General features: G+C 36.2%; 1 protein-coding gene across 5 annotated transcripts in view; it reads left to right on the forward strand.

Annotated features, from left to right (window-relative positions):
• The window catches only part of CCB4 (cofactor assembly of complex C), a 232,252-nt gene that overhangs the window by 109,004 nt on the left and 102,421 nt on the right, over window positions 1-20,827 (forward strand). For all 5 annotated transcript variants that reach the window (XM_089832863.1, XM_089832886.1, XM_089832872.1 and 2 more), the window contains exons 3-6: window positions 1,278-1,377; window positions 1,526-1,599; window positions 14,296-14,480; window positions 14,617-14,687. In XM_089832863.1, coding sequence (XP_089688989.1) covers window positions 1,278-1,377; window positions 1,526-1,599; window positions 14,296-14,480; window positions 14,617-14,687 — 430 coding nt within the window. The remainder of the gene's footprint in view (window positions 1-1,277; window positions 1,378-1,525; window positions 1,600-14,295; window positions 14,481-14,616; window positions 14,688-20,827) is intronic.

The raw sequence follows: 20,827 nt of genomic DNA on the forward strand, positions 1-20,827 counted from the left end.
CTTGCTAGCTGAAGAACTCTCCAAAGCTTAAATTCACTTTAGAAAAGCTCTCAACCAACTGATTTGTTTCGAGGAGAAGGTCTACCCGCCTAGGTGTAGCAGAGCCTGAAGTGCAGGGGAATCAAGGTGATTCTTGTTCGTTGGCCATAACTGATTGTGGAATCCTGTCAGAGAAGTGGCAAGCTCTTGGATTTCCAATCTGCAGTTTTGGGAACCAACAGACTGCATGGTCATTTTTCTGAAATCTTACATTTATTATTGTGTTTGTAATTTCATTGATTAAATCAAAGTTGATTGAAAGGGTCCAGCCTTGTCTTTTCGTTTCTTTTCATCTAACTGGTAGCTGTGTATGCAACTTGGTTGTGTAGTCTTTGGAATTATGTAATCCTTTGTTGAAGTTATCCATTTACATAGCTTGTTTGCTTCAAATCATTGGGCACTTATTTGGCTACGAAAGGTGTTGCCATTTGTGTGTTTAAACTTGAGATTAGTTTCTTTTGTTCAAAATCTAGAAAATATTGCTATTGAGACAAGAGTCATTGCCAGTCTTGTGCACATTTCTGAGGCAAAAAGGTTATTTCATTCATGCAGAAGCTGTCAAGGAAATATAGAGCATTGTTTGTATTTGTATATTTTTTCCCTGGCTTAGTGTCTAGGGTAGTTACAATTTCAATGTGCTTTTACTTATAACTTGAGGAGAGGTTTGACATAATTTATTTTTTGGGGTTGAGCTGTCCTTAAAGAGACATTAAAATTCTAACATGTGAGAGCTGAATAATATTTCATTGATAGAAAGTTTTCTCTTATTAATACTTCTAGAAAAATACTGCAACTTATGTCCTGATGCACAGATAAATCTGAAAATTACTTGAAATGTTGTCTTTTTTATTTTTTGCTCTCAGAAATTTCTTAAAATGTACACCAACTTTGTAGATCAGGTTTTGTAACACATGCTATGTACTTTAATTTTTAACTTTTCTTTTTGAAATATTCTTTCTATTTCTTTGGGTTATGATCTGGGTTTCACATATTCGAACCAAGTCAATATTTCCAAATAACCAAAACTAGTGCTTCTATTTTGAACATTGAGGAAATCATTTCAGGCTACTGAATTTGATAATACCCAAACATTGGTCACAAATATGAACTTTTCCATCTAATTTGACTAGATGCAATAGAGAAAATATTTTTGAGGCTTCTGCATTGATTGCTTTAAGGGATTTAGAATTTTGTTGGCAGATGCTCTTCTATACTTATATTTGGATTTGATTTGACAGCTCACAATCAAGAGCAGATGTTCTGACACTTGCCTTGGCAGTAACTGTTATTTTTACCGGTCTGGTTTGGATATCTATTCAACCCAAATATTTGGCACCTGTGAGTTTCTAAGAATTCTGTATTTTGATATGGATTGTATATTTTGTTTAATATGTTCTTTATCTATAATCTTTATAAATTCTTGATAGTTTTGATGCTAATTACATAACAAGATGAAATTACCCATTTGATTCTGTTGTAGCTATAGGTGCAACTTCAAGGCATAGAGTGCAACATTATGGAGGAAGACTTGCCTGCAAAGACAGCTGCTGAGCTATACTGGTATAGTAAATTAATCACCTTTTTTGATCACACTCAATGATGGCTAAATGCATATCACGCTTTTCATTTTTCTTTAGTTCTTAATCTTTAGAGTCAGATTTGACAACCACTTTGTCAAATGTTTATTCCTTAGAAAAAATATGCATAAGTTAATCATGTTTTTTGCAGATGCATCACTAAACGTGTCGTCATCTTGTGGAATTTTAGAACTCGATTTTTGCAGTTTTCTTGAAATGGTTCTCTTTTGACAAGCATTTTATTGTATCTGTATGCTATAGAACATTGAACTCTGGGAACTTGTTATGTGAAGCAAATAGCAGTCATTATTGAATATAGATAAGGTGTTATTATGTTTTACCATCTTACTTGTGAGTTGTTCTTGGCCGTGTTGGTTTTGTAGAAATGGTGGTACAAAAGTTTTTCATCTGGGCTTACTTTACGCTGTAATATAGTCCTCCCAGAAATTTTCTACTATTGCAAAGATAGGCTAATGCCATTCATAAGATTGTTTAATAGCTTGCAATAACTTGTCAGACTTAAGAGATTAAAATATCTGAAAGTAGCCACAGATTGAGAAACCATTTTATTTCTATTTTTCATAGATAATTTATCTTTTTCATTCTTTTGGCATAAAGGTGTGATGAGTGATACCCAAGGTAGACATAGATGAAAAATAGTAGCAACTATCTGCTTTGGTACCGTTGATCCCTACAAGGCTCACGCCTAAATAAGAGCAAGTCAACAAGTTTTACAGATTGTGCCCTGCAAAACAAACTCTGGGATTTTAGAAGCCGACTCTTTGTATTGGGGTTTGAAAGAGAGGGGAGAGGGAAACCCTTCACAACAAGCTAAGCCAAGGGGAGGCAATTCTCCATAATAAGATTTTCTTGGCATAATTAGGAATTTGTAAGATAACATTCAAAGAGATTTGACCCTTCCCAGTCAAAGGTTAATATCTTTACCCAAAGGGCCAAAAGACATGATGCACCACAAAGCCTTCATTATTGGTTAAAAGAGCAAGACATATAAAGACTACATGACATAGTATTGTTCAGATCTTAATCTCGGGAAGCACCTACAAGGGTTGAAGTAAAGATTCAAAATTTCTAAGGAGTGTGTAGATCCAATCATTGAGGAGTACAAAATAATAAATCTATCTCTGAGCAAAAAAATAAACATGAGATGCCAAGAATGGTCTCTTGGTTCTAGACTAATATAGCTCCTATAAGGGTCTGGTGAAAAGATTACGAACCCCAAAACAAATCTTCCCAAGGAGGAGGCTGAAAATTATACAAGTCATCCTCTATTCTAGATGCATTCTGAGGAGAAAGAAACATTCATGATCACAAATAGACCCAATTAAATATAAAATGACTGCATCAACATAAGCAAACTTGATCAACCCCCTAAAATATTAGCATAGGACACACTAATTAACAGAAAGAGAAAGGAGTCTCAGGCACAATCCCTGTATTTCATTAAGAGAAAACATGCCAAGGATGGAGAGTAAGCTCTACGATACAGATGCTACAACTACATCTCCAACAGAATGCCCATGAAGTCCTTTTAACAGGAATTAAAATCACTTTGAATTTACAATTATTTCCTAACAGGCCCCCTCCCCTGTCTTCTCAAATCTGAGATATTACTATTCCAACAATTGTGAAAATACATCATCAACCATCTCCCTTTATACAATACAAGCCTTCTGGTATTATAGTAACAATCTCTGGCTGCTTTGATCAAAGAACTGATCATTTTTCTGTTACAATTTGTTGGCATGCCGAAAAATCTGACATGATTTTCTTGTTAGTTCATGACATGGGCAAGTGTATTTCTCCCATGGGATGCTAGCACCATGCTTGCCTGCTATAGGTGAAAAGGTCATTGTCATGGACAGTTACAACAAAGGTTATGATTACATCAGCTAATAGATTGACCACATTGTGTCACTTGTTCATATTGCTGAGCTGTGGAAGTCCCCATTTTTGTGAGCACCAGAGTTTGTTGGATTAGTCTACCACTAGCCCTTGTAACCAAAGGAAATTGGATAGATGATCTCCTTTTTGTAGAGATCAATGTGTTTTCTCTCTCAGAGCTTAATTTATGTTCAGGTTTGGCCTTTGTAGGACTCGGTTTGGCTCACTTACTATTTATAGAAAGTTACATTGTCAGTTATCGGGATGGACGATTTGTCAGTATATTTTGGACAGAATTGTTTCGGATGGTAGGGACAGAATTATCGCCAAGCACGAGTTACCACCCGCAAACGGACGGTCAACCCGAGATTGTGAACAAATGGCTCGAAGGCTACCTTCGGAACTATGTCTTGGCACAACAACGAACGTGGGTAAAATGGATCCATCTGGGGGAGTATTGCTACAATACCACATATCACATGTCTATCGGGATGACACCATTCAAAGCTTTGTACGGGTACGAACCCCTCTTCTTCATCAACACAGTTCTGGGTGATAGTCGTGCACCAAGGGCGAGGGACTGGCTTTAGGAAGGATAGGACATACTGAGGGCTTGAAAGAAAACCTACAGCGCGCACAAAATCAATAGAAGTTGTACGCCAACAGGCACCGAATAGAGAGGAGCTTCAAAGTGGGGGATCTGGTCTATCTTCGGCTCTAGCCATACGGACAATCTTCATTAAAGGGAACAGGAAAGGAAAAATTGAAGCCATGTTTTTATGGCCCCTATTGTGTGGTTTGTCGCATTGGTGAGTTAGCGTATGAACTGGAACTCCCAGAGGGAAGCTGCATTCATAATGTCTTCCATATTTCCTGTCTGAAGAAAGCCATAGGGCAAAACATCACAGTTGCTACCGACCTTCCACCACTCAATGAAGAAGGAAAGCTCATTTTGGAACCTACCGAGATCTTTGAAGTACGTGCAAAGACCTTACGAAACTGCACCGTGAAGGAATACTTGGTATGCTGGTGACACCTACCGTTGGATGACACGTGGGAAGGCGAGCAATTCTCTAGCATCTGGCACTACATTTTCTTGATGACGAGCAAACTTTGGGACGAGAGGATTGTAATGTCCCCGTTATAAAATAAATTAAACTTTGTAACATGCCAATTGATTTAATTTATCTCAAACCCTTTTTTTTTTGTGTTCGAAGTTTGTGCCGCCGTCGGCTATCTTTGTACACCCTCGGAATGGTTTCCTGACAAGTATTTAAGCAAGACTTGTAGGAAGTCTTAGGTATGCTTTTGGATCATATTTCTTTGTACTGCGAACTCTTGTTTAGGGTTCTTTGTTGTTCGCCATTTCGGAAGTGAAAGATCTTCTCTATTTGGCTCGTGCGATTTCGATGGGATTCTACCCTCACCCTATTCTGTTAGTGTATGCGTCCTTCGCTTGGATCAGGCAAATCATAGCATTTTCTTTTGGCAATCATTATTCACATTCGAATCTCTATTGTGGTGTGGATTTCATGAACATTTTTTGTATATGAGCAAGACTGTGTTTTCGGATCCAACTGTGTATTCCTATCAAACTTATTTACATTTCCATTGCCGTACCTCACTACCATACAACATCATCTTCCTGCCACTGTACAAGCACTTTCCATTGCCGTACATACAGATGCCTTCACCTCAGCGTACGACCTTTCATAATCACCGTATTGCCTGCTGTAGCCATTGTACAACCTGCCTGTTGGAGTCACTGTATGGCTTGCTGGGTCATCGTACGGACTGACAGACCCACGTATGGCCACACAACCTCCACTGTACGACTAGCAAATTTGATCTGTACGGCTCTGCATTTTGCCCTCCAATTCTGTCGTACAACCTCTCAATCTATTCGTGTATGGCTACTTTGGTTTGGAGTATAGCCGAAACACTACACTACACAATATTTACCGATGATAGCTGTGGGGTTGGTTGTCTTCGGAGGGTATATCTTCTTGTTTATCCTCATCATTAGACATGACCTCAAATGTAGTGGATTTTTCCTTTCTCGGGGCATCTGCGCCCAGATTCCTATGGTCCCTTACAGTTGAAACATAGTTTCTTCCTTCGGAGCTCTTGTCTGGTAGCTTTGTCCAATGACGGCTTTCTTGGTGGAGGTTTGTTATCTTTGTCCCTCGGAAACATTGGCGGTTTGGAATGTGATTAAGTTTGTGAGGATGACACCGATGATGATGCCATACTCCTTGCCTTGTTAATGGCCTCTGACAGGGTGGCAGGATTGAACCGTTTTACCCAACCCTTCAATGGTTTTGTTAGTCCATCCATGAAAAACACTATTCGTCTTCTTTCAGAAATGTACGTAACCAAAACAGAGAGTTTCTAAAATTCCGCAATATACTAGTCAACCGATCCAGTTTGCCTCAGTTGTGCCAAATCTTTGAAATTGGGTTCTGGATCTTTACCATCAAATCAATCTATTGATCTCTTAGTGAATTCCACATAGGTATTTATTTGATCATGCCTCATGTGATGGTGTCATGATGCCACCATTCATGCGCAACTCCCTCCAAGTGTAATGCCGCAAATTTAATTGCTTCTTCTAGCATAGGATTAAGCTGGAAGTAAGTATTAGTCTTCATTACCCACACTTGCATAGCTATGGATCCTAATCCATCAAATGGAGTGTAATGTCGCCTCTTTAGTAAGACATGGCATTTTTCGTGGATTTGCCTATTATAGACTCTCGTAGGCAGATGAGATTGATGAGAGAGTCATTTTGGCATTTATTTGGTGATTGGATGGCTCATTATGCTCTTGGAGATATTATTTTATTTATATTTTATCATCTCTTTTTATACGAGGCCTACATGTTGCACTTTATTTTATAAAGTTATTTATTATAAAAAGTGCATTGTAAAGGGATTTTATAATGGATGTTTATAGAAGCTCTCAGTCACTTCTTAGGAAAGTAAATAAATAGAGGGCTTGGCCTCCCATTTGGACACGCGGAGGTTTGATAACTCAACTACATCTTCTATGAGCATTTGTGGAGCTTGATAGTCTACAAATATTCGGCATAATCCTTGAGAATGATACCTCTCAAGAGATTGTGTAACTGAGGAAGTGAAATACCTTCTGAAGGGTTGCACATTGGAAGTGGTATTCAGCCATTTCATGTTGGGCATATCTGAGTATTCAGTTTGAGGGTTTGATAGAGATTGCATAAGGGCTTGAAATTCATCCACCCATTGGAGAATCAATTTGACAAAGGTTTGGAAGCAATTCAGTACATTTTTGTGAAGTACATACCAGGGCCTGAGACACACATTTCTACTCATATCTTCCTACCCCTTTGGAGTTCGATTTTATGCATTTGGGAGGCTAGGATATAACCCCAAGCGATTCTGAACATAGCATTTTTGGCAGCCAAAACACTTTAAAAAAATTACTATAACTGCCGTACATGTCCGTACTGTATGGCCAGGTACAGTAGCAGGGTACAGTGTAGTTTCTGGACCAGTTTGGGGAGCAGTTTGGGTGTCTCTTCATCAGCATTCGTCAACAATAATTTGCATCAATTTCCAAGTTCCAATTCAATGTGTTCAGCAATAAGAGTCTGTTATGTATTGATTGGAAAAAAAATAAAAATAGTATAGACTGTAACAATCCAGCATATGTATTAAAATCAGTCACTGTTATTCATTGGAATCATATTTATGTATTTGGAATGTCATAGTGAATGTAAAGTGCATTGATGAGGTCTTGACATTGCAATAGTTTCGTTGTTCATGTATTGGAGTTGTAACATCTGAATATTGTAATTGGCAACCCTCTTGAAATACATCATTGTTTGGTATTGTTCTTACATCACTACATTCTATGCATATTGACACTGTTATTACATTAGTTTACTGTGGGTTTGTTGCACAACAAATTCTTGAGTACGGAATTAAACTTTAACAGTATGAATCAGTTTGCTTGCCAAGTGTTTGATGGAATTTCCATAGTATATATTCAGTTCCATTCTACAGCACTACAGATCAGATTGCATGCTAAGTGTTTGACAAAATTCCATACTTCGGCATTGGTAGTTGTTAGTAGTCTTTTAGCAAGGATCTTTACATGGAGACAAATTTACTTTACTCAACTTCCTTATGAGATCATCATTAAAATATCCTCAATTTCTGCCTCCTGAATATCTCATCCTCAGATTTGCATAATCTTTGTAGGATATATCTTACTCCAAATTCTCATTCTTTCAGTTTTCTCTTAGCTGTTCTTGCATTCCTTCAAAGGTGGGTTGCTTCCCTCTGTGTGGTGCCTCCATCTGTTGGGGAAAAGAAGGCATGAAAGGTCAAGAGCGTGATGGATGAGGGTTTTCTTTACCCAACACCGAGTCTGTGCTATGACCAGTTTGTTCACCGAATATTTTATTGTCTGCCAACTTCTTGAGAGTTTTTTCCATGAGATGCTGAGTACATTGATTTGTGTTTGATTCCTCGCAAGTTCTCTCAGTAGTGCCACAAGTTTGGCAGCTGTGGGTTTCGGTTCTACAGCCATTCTATCAACGGAATGGGTTCTTGTTTTCCGACTATACACTCTCATTCATTGTCCACTGGTTGGCACGATTGAAGCTCTCATACTATTGAAATGTTCCTGACCTTCGTATGGTGGTAACTGGTTTGACCTCATGCTACACAACACCGTTCGACATGCAAAAATAATGTGGTTGTACGGTGATGAATAACTGGGAGCCATACAATAGTGTAGGCAAGACCCGTATGGGGTTGATAAACTCTATTTGGTGGAGCAGTTATATTGTGCCATATGGTGACAAATAGGGATGCCGTAGAGAAGATGATTGAAAGCCGTATGGTGGGGTTTGATGGTATGCATGGTGGATTGGAAACAAGGCCGTACGGTATGTAAGGTAGCCGTACGGTGGGATAACTATGAAGGCCGTATGGTAGTAATGAAGGGTGTGCGAAAGGTTTGTTATGAAGGCCGTATTGAATAATGGACAAAGCTTGGGTGAATGGAAGTGCAGGTAACAAAATGTATGAAATATGCAAAGTAAAACACAAACATTTTGCCAAGGAATTTATTCATTCAACACAAAGAGAGCTTGGTCAAATTAAACATGACTTCTCTAATTCGCAATATGGTGGTGCTTCGATTTGCTAGATTTGAGCGAATTATTATAGGCGACAGAATAGCACAAGGGTTGAATCGCACTGAAACCGAAAAGGCCAAATAGGGAAGATCTTTCCGAAATGGCGAATAACAGAGAATCCCAATTGGAATTTGCAGTACAAAGAAATATAATCAAATCACATACCTAAAGACTACCTACAAGCCGTGCTTTACCTGTCGGGGTAAACTTTCTAAGGGTGTACAAAAATAGCCGACGATTATGCAAACTACGGAAACAAAACAAAAATGGGTCCGAGATATATTAAATTAATCGGCCCATTAACAATAGATTAATGATTTATTTTATAACAGGAACATTACATAACTGTCATCTTTTGAATCATTTATCAAACAATCCTTATTGTTATTGTGATATATGTTGGAGCTAACTCATTATGTATGTGTTTTATGGTAAGCTATCCACCTTGAGTAGTTGTGATGTTTATGAGCTAGTCCTTTTTGTATATGTGGCGTATGCTCAAGATCACCAAACGTATGGAATTTGTGATATGACCCTTATGAATGTGTAAGATGGTGCAACTAATGATTGGTAATGATGGATATGGAATCCACTATGATTTTCCATTGTCTAAAATAGGATAGAATAATGAAATGAATAACAATAAATAAATAATTTATTATTAAATTAAATATTATAAAACAACGTAATATATAAACTGCAAGATATGATATCATTCATTAATAAATATTAAAATATTATATGAGATAGATAATTTATTTTTGACATGTATAATATTATATATTCTCATAGAACAAATTATTGGATAGAATCATCAAACATATGTATAAGATAATATGTGATAATAATATATAATCAAAAAGGTATAATATTAATATTATGCTATTCATATTAACATAATAGATATTATATTATACAGTCCTTAGAAACATTAAGATACATATATTATTATTATCATCAATATAATACTACAGTCGTCTATGTGGGAAACTTTAATTTTTAAGCTCTAAATTAAAGGGGCTAGCAAGACAACCAAATTGAATACCTATGCCAAACAAAGATAGAGAAGTGGGTGCACAAGGATCTTGGGCAATTGTGTAAGTTTGGGCCCCCATTCAAAGTAATTTGATCAGCAATAATGGCAACGATTGATACAATTAATTATAAACTTAATAACATCGAATTGTGATACTAGCGAGTGTATTAACTGGTGTTGAAGGAAGGACAACAATTTAGAAGGATAGATCTCAATCGGTGCCACCCCTTTGATTTGGGGAGAATACACAAAAACAGACTATCATCTAATATGAAACAATTAAAATAGAAATTATAAACTGTATAAATCAAATTAGCAGGGAGGACATAATAGAAGGTTATATTTGTTGAGGGCAGCAGTGATTTCTTGCTAAGGCATACGCAAGGAAAGGATATACAACAAGTTTTAGATCGACACATCAAACAAAAAAATGTTTTAGGAAGGAGGAAATATTAGATATACAATAAAAAATGTAAAGGAAGAAAGGTGACTTTGCTAAGGGGGAAAGAACATGGAGATATAGGAGCTGATTAAGTTATAAGAGGAATAATTTTGGACCATCGTTGGTCCCATTGAAAAACTCAGTGTAAATTTGATATTTATGTATATGTATAATTCTGTTACTTTGTATTGGGCAAACATATGCTCAAAGCGCTAGCCCACATGAAAGGAGGACCATAGTAGAACATATTATCTTCTACTCCTACTTATATCTGCTCTTTGGCTATTTTGGTTATAAGCAAAGCATCTAATATAATCTAAAACTCATCCCTTAACAATTAAAGATAAGTGATTAAGAGTTAATAAGGAAAATCATGTTCAAATAGTCTTGTAACCAAGGAGATATCTATTGGCAGTTTGGCTAGGTAGATAAGTTGGAGTTGTCATTTATGGAAACATATAATCAATGTTAAAATGAGCAAAGTATGGAGATGAAGTTTTGGCAGTTTGACTTAGAAAATTGTCTATTATGCAGTTTATCTGTCAGCACAGTTGGAATTCTCATTGGCACGTATGCAGCTACCGGCGATAATATAGTATGTCAGCATACCGTACATAAGAGCACAAGGCAGTATGGACAATATGAACAGAGTTATTACAGTTTTTCTAGTTGCAGTAATGAGCTGACCGAACAAGACAGAATTAAGGAAACATATATTTCACGTTAAGGAATTTTTTCGTTTACCAAAACAATTACTTGACTAATTAGTGACAACATCCTAGATGTTGACCCTAAGTGGGCAATGTGTAAATTTGTGTTTTGGGACACTAGACAAAATAACAAGGTATAATGGAAAGTTTTTGAGTGCGATGTTAAATGTGGTTATTGTGTTAAGTATGTGATTATTTTGTAATATGAACTTTGACGGTAAAGCAGTAAAAGGAAGAATATGCGAAGTTGATACAATGAGCTACAAAGGTCATGTCAGATATTGAAGATATCAGTAGTTGTAAAGAGGTTTTTGTATCTACTCTTTTGTATACTGTATATTATTGTATATTGCATGTTTGGGCAGTGGGTTCAGCTTGCATACATTCTATAATTGTAATAACAATTCCTAACATGGTTGAGGCTTCTAACAAGGACCGAGACACTATACGGATGTAATAGACTCCTAATAGGGTCAATATCTTTGACAAGATACTTTTGATTAGTGGATCGGTTTGTAGGTGCCATCCCCATTGGGGTTTTCCCTTGGCCAGAGTTTCCCTAGTTAACAAAATATGGTGTTATGAGTTGCATTTCTTTATGGCCCCCTCCCCTCTCAGTATTTCCTGTTTCTAACAATGTCATTCCAATTTGTTAAGGATTCATGTTACCATTATTTATATTAATTTAAAGGAAATGAATAAGGGTATATCAAGGAGAGACATATTGTATGTTTCTCTGATAAGCAATTAAAAGAAATTGAGATTTATAAATACATACTAAGAGAATTGATACTGCTTTTGCCGCGCTTCCAAATTTATCTTGAATGTAAGCTTAGTAAAAAGAAGTCTTCAGCGATCAAATTTCAAGATACCCTAAACTATAAGAATCTTGGAGGGGATATTTCATCAACACTTGATGACAAGGAGTATCTTTAATTATGATGGGACTATTTTAAAAGATTACACTTAATTAACAGTCATGGTTAAGGGAGATCAGAGATCTTGTCAAGAGGAGAGATTGAGCTCCCTCTAACTGTGAACTACGAAGCCTCTAACTTCCCATGAGTGGATATGTAGGCAGGGTCATTAAGAGTGAACTGTCAAGGCTTATGGAAACTAAACACTCATGAGTAAGCATGAAGTGTGATCTCCGGTTGTTGCCACCATGGTGAATGGAGGAGTTTTATAGTCACCACTTATAAATTAAATGGAAAATGATTGGTGGAATAAGTTAACTCTGATGTTTGAAAAATAAATTAAAATAGTAGCAACTAAGGGTGTTTGTCACAGGAATGAGGCATTGGAATTTGGGCATGTTCATCATTTCTTGCAATTGAAAACTTAGGAGTTTGTTTAGCCATTTATTAGTTAGCTTTCATAAATTATTTGTTTTTATTTTCCGGTATTATTTTTCATTGTTTTGAAAAACACACAACAAAATTACAAAAAATGATAAACACAAAACTTCAGATAATCAGAGTAAATTGGAAAAAAAATCAGAATTGCATATTCTGATTAGGAGTGGGACATTTCGAATTTGAACAATGAAACCTTGCCTAACCTTAAATAATGGAATACAAACACGTAAGGCTCAATGGTGTTACTATATAAATTCCAGATAGGGAAATACTCCTTATGGATTACTGCATTGGGATGTCTGTCAATCAACCCTGTATCTTCACACAGAAAACAAAATTCAACCAATTACCATTTGCCACAAACATGCACATTCTCAGACTTATTGTAGATTACTGTTAAAAGTAAAAACTATATGCTTTTGGGATTCTAATATGCAGAGCCATTGAAATGCTTCTATGTCATTTAGCCAATTATTTTTGTTAGATCTTTTCTGCTCTTAAGTACTTATAAACAAAGTAATATATTGGTATTGATGGTCTTGTTCTAAGTTATTGGACCCTTTAAAGAAAATTGTTGTAGTTAGGAATGGTGTTTTATTTATGAATGATACTCCCCTATCTGCTTGCATTGTCAATTTTAAAATTTAGCATATAATTAATTAGCAATATAGTAAAAACATTTGGTGCCCTTTTTCTAGATTCATATGTTTTTGACCTTCCCAAGTCATCTTCAACACTATGAATTGGCCATTTACCTTGAACTACGGCAAAGAGAACTGAGTCTTTGACAACTTTTGACTAAAAGTAGCTATGTTTGTTTGCTTCAACAACTTGTGTATGAATTTGTTCTTGAAATTTGTAAAACATTATTTACATTCTAGACAAATCATTGTGTATTTTTGGAGTCGCCAACCATTGCTCTCCATGGTTTCAGTAGAACACTTCTTTATTAAGTATTTATTATGTAATTATCTGTCTTGACTAATACTGGAAAGGTTTTCTTGGGAGAACAACTTTTCTGGAGTCACATCCATCTCTCTTCATGTTTTCAGTAGACTCTTAGTCACTCAATTAAGTATATATGCATATTCCTTTCACTATTTTGGTTCCTTTCTTCAGTTTTCTGTTTATGTTTGTACTTTCTCAATCTCTAGTGTTTATGTTCATGAGATTCACCTTTTCTTGTTAGTTTTCAGCTGTTTCGTAGGTTTGGTGGTAACTTTTTCAGCTCTTTGGCTGTCTCCTACCCTCATAGCACTCTATGGTTGTTTCCTGCCCTCATACTATATTAAATGGGTGTACATTTAAATCCTATTGACCTAGTTCAAAAACTCTTGGCAAGTAATACGTTTTTCATTCTTTCTTTCACAATGCCTAGGTATAATTTAAAATAGAAAGCTTCACTAGGCCCTTATACGTTACCTTTCAGTTCAAAGTCAACAGTTAATGAACTTAAGTACAAGGTGAAGCTGTCCAGAACTCGATTGTGTGGAAAACAAAAAATTAGAAAGGGGTTTGACAAGTACGATCTTATCATCTATAATTACAATAAAGTACATTATTGAGCATTAAATAAATAACAAAACATTGTTTCAATAGTACGTTCTTGTTGATAATGCCATCTTTTCTCTTCATACTTGTTTGCTGATAAAAGCCAATGGAAACCTGCAGTTGTGCATTTCATTGAGAAGGGATACATTGAGTGAGGAAGAAGCAACTAATGCTTTTGTGCCATGTTGTGATCATGAGCTATGTGCTGTGTTACTTAAACTTGACCTACTTAAAGCTAGAAGATGCCACAAAAATGAATATTACAGGATTTGAACACTATTTCATGAAGAAAAAAATAGGCTGTTATTTTTATTTTGCAAACATTCCAGACTGCATGCAGATTAATATAATAAGGAACTTAAAGACCATAACTATTTTGTTTGATGTGAACAGTTTTCTGCTCTTATCCAATATTCTCTGCAAATTGTCATTGCTCTTTTCAGTTTGTCCAACAATATGAATAGAATTTGATGGCTGGAATTGGGATGGGAGCAGGGTATGGGAGTCTTTGGCAGATATAACATGTTGTCAGGCTCTGGTTATTGTGTATGATAATCATTGCTTCCTTCAAATTGGTTTGGCTGCTGAATCTGCCACAGTGAAAGGAAAGGCTATTCAAGTTGATGCTGGGAAGCTCATGCAGGGTTCCCTTTGCCAAGAAATTTGGAGATCTGGAAAGCGTAAGGGAAATAAGATTTAGTTTGTTGGGCTCTTTTGTATAAATAAATATTTTATTTTTTGTATTGCAAGTTACTGGGGATACTTTTGCATTTTTCTAAAATCTATATTGAGATGGCATTTGGATTGTTGGTGCAGAAAATTACTTGGCTAATCTTGTTCTTTATCCTGGGCGTCTCGAATTACCATTTTTGCCCCAAAATACTCAGGTACACAAAGAAACATAATTTGAACTTGGCAAAGTTCCAAAGTATATTACATGGTCCATATTGGTTGTGTTTCCTTTGTGATATTTCTCAAATGATTCTTATATAAGTTAGAGACATTGATATCCACATATTGTAGAATAGCTAGGCCACCACTTTATTATATCTTATAATCAATTTCCTATTGCTCATCTTCTACATTTTATGTTGTTTTCAAATGCTGATACTTGGACTCGCCACAGACTTGGCAAACCAAAAAATTGGACTTGGACTTGGACTTGCGAAAGATTTGGCAAAAGGAAAGAACCATAGTTTTACATAAAAACACAAAGAAATTAATGCATTTAAGGAACATAAGAGCCATAACTGATACATTACACAGGTCATATGAATCTCAAACACTCAATATATGAACATCATCATAGTTGCAAAGTTTAAAATCTATAACAGCAGCATAAGTTTATACATATTGACAAAATTAGATATACTGATCTGTCCAAATGTGAAAAACATCAAACTAAAGACTACAGCCTCATCTTTTCTCTTCTAATATAACTCAATTTTTGATGCCTTGAACTGGTAGGCATTGTGGTATGTAAAGTAGGAGTTGAGTCTTCTTCTTCAACATCAAAGTTCTCATCTTCATCATCCTCCATCTCACTAGAATCAGCCAATGCTGCAGCTTCTAATGCTGCACCTCTCTCTAATCCTGCAATATCTTCTTCAGTAAGGAGCATATCATCACTTTGATCTTGTTTATTGACATTCCAATCACCATATGGATCAATTTCGTCCAACTCAACGGACCCATGTGAAGTACCCTCCACCTTTCTAGTGTGAAGGCGAATATTATACCAAACAAAGATGAGATCATCGAGTCTCTTTTGGCTCAACCTATTTCTCTTCTTTGTGTTAATGTTCTCAAATGTACTCCAATTCCATTCACACCCAAAAGCACTACATGGCTGAGACAAAATAGGGATAACTATCTTTTGAAGATTAGATATGCTAGCACGATAGTTCTCCCACCATAAATCTACAAAAAGCATTTATAAATAATAGAATTGAGTAAAATATGCAGGTTTGTACCAAAGTAGAAATCATTATCAGTTTTCTAATTTTATCTTCTAATATTAATCAAAATGTTTTACCTGATTGTTTTTATCTCTTGTCAATTGCTTGTTGTGAAGAAAAGAGTCTCCCCTATGCACCCTTGTAGATCTTGAACAATGAACATTTCCAAATTCATAAATAAGAATTGTTGAAGACTCAAACTCAACAATGAGCATTTCCAAATTCATGAATCATAAATAAATTATAGGATATAACAAATGCCAAATCTCACCTACTAGTCTTAAAATCTTGTCTCTCAAGTCACAGTTAGGAACCATCTTATCAATGCATTTAATAACACCTACTATGGCCTCCTCATCAGCCTTTAATGAATCAAATAAGTAGAATCTTGAGTTCTAGTAGTATGCCAAGTCATGCATCGGTTGGTGGAGCTGGAGTGTCCAGCTACTATGAATCATTCACCAAAGGACTTCATATTTTTTTGAATTTCCACCATAATAATGTGAAATGGCCTCTTTGGCCCTATCTGTGGCCTCAAATGAAACCCATTGGCATTCCCTCTCCATCTACCATACAAAGAACCTTTACGAAAGGTTCTATCACCTAGAAAAGTGAAAACAAATTTCAATTATTACAAAAGTAACCCCTAAAAAAGTTTAGATTTGGGTTTGTTACTTACTTTTGATAAACTCATCTCTGCCTTTTGTAAGTCCATTATTGAAAATAATACTATCATCTTTGCCTTAGGTTTCTTGGCATATGCAGAGTGTATCCAAGCATACAACACAAACATTTGCATAAGATGAGGAATTGCACCAAGAATGCTTTACAATGCGAGGAAATGGCTAGCAAATCATGTCACTCTTGGTCGCACAAGTTCCTTGCCACTTGAGTGTTTTCTCATCAAAGCGAGGACCCAAGTATGGTCTTAGATGAATTTGGTGACACTTTTAGCATCTTCAACCACCTTTTACACCTAGCTAGTCTTTCTAATGTTTTCTAACAAGTCCAACACAAGGACTCTATGTAATTGTTGGATGCCTCTCCATAAGCAGTTGCATTGTCCGTGATAATTTCAACAACATTCTCAACTCAAACATATTAGATCACCCCAGCTAACAAATTGCACAAAGTCTTAGCAATTTTTATTTCCTTGGAGTCACCTATAGACTAGAGGAATACCATTGCACCATTAGAGGTGTAGTATCTTGGATCGATATTTTACCCAATTTATCTCATAAACAAATTTTAGAACACAAGAGATGATTTATGCAATTAAAACCTAAGTCACAAGGTAACCATAAAATTTGAATAAAGTTTGACAAGCGTAAAATTCGAAAAAGTTCGACGTTAAATTTGCCGTGAATATATAAATATATATATATATATATATATATATATATATATATATATATATATATATATATATATATATATATATATATATATATATATATATATATAGATATATATAATATTAACATTGTTAAATAGATTTAAAATCATTATTAAAACATTGATACATTTATAAAATATAGATTTTATTTAAGTTATATGATTAAATTTTTATTAATATATTTTAATATGAAACATAAAATTTATAACAATTTAATGTTCTTAAAAAATTGTAAAAACCAAAAAAATTATAATATGTATAAATGATATGGTAAAAAAAACCTAAATATCACAAAGCCAAAACTATATAATAATTTTAATATTCAACATAAAATGAATTATAATCATCTGACATGGCAGAAAGGAACAAAGTGTTCTCGCGACATGATAGACATGCGACTCAGCCCCTATCTTGCCTCCGTCAAATGATCAACTTCGGTGAATTTTCCACGTCGGATGATCTACAAAGGTATTTCAAATAGATGATTAACAATGGTATTTCCATGTCGGATGTTAACGATGGTATTTCCTCGTCTTTGCTCCTGTCTTGCAGCTCAACTCCTTTCCAGTGAAGTCGGACTATATTGCATTTGATAAAAAAATACCCTTAAAAATGATATTTGAAACCCCTAAACACTGTTTTAAAATTTTTTACTTGATGAAAAATCTCGTCCTTTTCTGTATGAAAACAAGTTGAATTTCAACGAATTTTATAGAAATATCTGAAGTTCGCCCAAATCCGAATTTCAGGCATGACAGATTAAAACCACACATATAACCAACAAATGAACTAGTAGATGCTCATTAAAATACTTAGTTTAATACAACTTCAAAGTTGTTACTGTATTATAAACTAGGAGTACAACAACATGCAAGCAATCAAATCTTAAAAATAGTTATGTAGTCAGATTGGAAACACTAAGAAGGAACTTGTATGCGCAATGTAAACTCCTCGAATCAACCACAAGGCTGAACTGAGTTTGCGTCTGATTCACAAGAATAGCCCGAGGGTGCTCATCCTCAGGATCATAAGATTGAAAGCAAAACTTCCACTTCCTCAAGGGAAAACGACAAAAAAAATCCAAAGCCAAGCATTCCTGAAAGAATGAAGCTTCCTACTTTTATTCCTCATAGCTTTGAATCTTCAACTCCCCTTCTCCTTGTAGTCGGAATAAAGTAACTATTGTGCTTAGTACTTGTTAAAGCTTAGTTGGGTTGGGTAGTTTGGAGGTGAGAGAATGCGTTGGTTGGTTTTCCCAACCAACCTACCCTTCTATAAGTACTTCGAATATTGTCAATGTATGGAGGATGTTTTTGGTATTAATAAAGAAACCATTTCCTCACCTACTAGTATTGTAGTATTAATGATACATTTTATGTTTTACTTTATGTGTATCTCAGTTTTGTTATTCTGTATGATTAGCATATCTTTGTGAAGTTGAGTGATATTTTCACTCTACATTTTTTGTGCCATTGCCTAGGTTTGAACCTGGAGGTCGGCAAGATGGAGTAATGGGAAGGCCCTTTGTACCGCTCATCCAAGTAACAAATAGTGATAGGGAAGAGGAGGAAATAACTAGAGAAGATCAATTGACACATGATTTGGTGACGACCTGGGAAGTTGCGGTCGATTAGTACGTACGAAAGGAAGCCTATGAGAGAACGGTCCCTGAAGGTATGGTACGCGACTAACTTTCGGTGCCACCAGCGGTGTAGATCTCTTGGGAGAGATTCCTTGCCTGTTAGCACACAATTTGTTATGAGTAGAAGAGGAAAGAGCTGAGACGCAAAGGGAACAGAGGAGACAAAAAGTACTCGAGTAGTTTGCTAAAAGGAGGAATGTGAAAATTCCAAAAAGGGAAATAGACAATAAAATTGATTCATGCCCTTAATTCCAAACATATATCCTAGGTGGGTACAAGGAGAAGAAATTGAGGAAGAAGTTGCCTTGAGGACACTACGTCTCCAACAACAAGAGAGACATTGTAACTTGAGGGGAGGACAAGGGGATTCCACTAGAATCCAAGAAGGATTGATTGAGCATGCAATCGAAGGTATAGAAAATGTGGTCATCTTGGAGACACCAGCAAAGAAGTTGGGATAAAAAAATCCAGAGACACCTACATAAAGAGATCTCTGACAGGAGCAAAGTCCAGAAGAAGAGGATACTTTCAGTAATCAAGAATCAGGTTCCTCATCGAGAGTGAAGTTCCAGTCAGGAGGAGGTGTTTCATCGGGAGGAGGTGCTCCATCCAGAAGAAGTATTCTGATAGGAGGGGGAAAACCCCACATAATGACAATAGACAAACAAATATTGCCAATGTTCATAGGGGATGGCTTGGAGGACCCCGCTCGCCACTATAAGACATGCATAACAATATGACAAGCCAATAGAGAAAATGACCCACCTGAGTAGCTAAAAGCTTTCCTTGCCACACTAAGGGGTATAGCCATTGCTTATTATACCAATCTAGAGGCAGCAAAGAAAAACACATGGAGTAATATCTGCACAACCTTTGAGGAGGAATTCAAACTCCTGAGGGACGATGATGAAATAGTAACGAAGATTTATAACACAAGACAAGCGAATAGTGAATCTGTTAAAACCTATAGTTGAAGGCTAAAACAGCTAATAGGGAAGCTTGACAACAAGCTTGTAGATGGACTAAAGAAAAGATGGTTCATTGAAGGATTGACACCGTCCCTTAGGAGAAAGATGAAAATAGTTCCACTAGCAACCTTTGGGGATGCGTGTACTTGCACGATGGACATAGAAAGCAAAAGCAAAACTTCCAAAGCAAGAAGGCATGGAAGCATGAGTGAAAGTTACGAGGAAAGCAAAGAAGAATCCAAAACCATCCAAGCCCTGAGAAAAGACCTGAGGCGATTGATGAAGGAAGTGACAGGGAGTAAGGAAGAAAAGAAAGGAGGGAGGGAACTCTAGTGCATTGACTGTGAAAAAGAATGCCATACAAAAGGAGCATGCCCAAAGAAAGCATTTTGTGAGATCTGTCAGGTACTGGGGCATGCAATTAAAGATTGTCCTTAAAATGTAAAAACACAAAGCACTCAAGTACTCCTTACACAAGGGGAGGAATCTACACCACCGTCCCCCCTTCCAAAGAATACAAATACAGAAGCCTCACTAGGGGGATACAAAAATAACAAAAGAGAAAGTAGTAATAATAGCAACAACAACAACACCAACAACACACCCCAATGTCCAATCCAGTATGACTCCAAGGGGAGCCCTATGATCGAATGTAGGAGATGCAATGTGCAAATTTCCAAAGTAAAGGAGGACAAAATGGAGGGATGCTCTGTAATGGTGTGGGCTAGGAAATAATGAGGATGTGACTTGCCCGAAACAGAAGGGGGTAAGTATGATAGACATTGAAGATCCAGAAGGCAAAATTCTTGTAGTCATCAGGATGCAAGCTAGAAAATTAACCTATCCAGATGCTACTAGGGAGACAGAAAGATTTTAGGAAGTAAAGAGGGACATTCAAGATAGCATGCGAGAGGAAGGAAGACAAGGCCAGAAAAACCTACTTCTAATAGGGGTTTACCAAATATTGTGAGGCAAGTATTGGAAACCACTACCCCAGTAAAAATATCAAATTTATTAGAAACACTACCTTAATTGCAGGTAGTGCTAACTCAGGGGGAAAACC

This window comes from Cupressus sempervirens, chromosome 1 (genome assembly GCF_028749045.1).
Source record: "Cupressus sempervirens isolate cs-2001-9-10 chromosome 1, ASM2874904v1, whole genome shotgun sequence".
Lineage (NCBI taxonomy): Eukaryota > Viridiplantae > Streptophyta > Pinopsida > Cupressales > Cupressaceae > Cupressus > Cupressus sempervirens.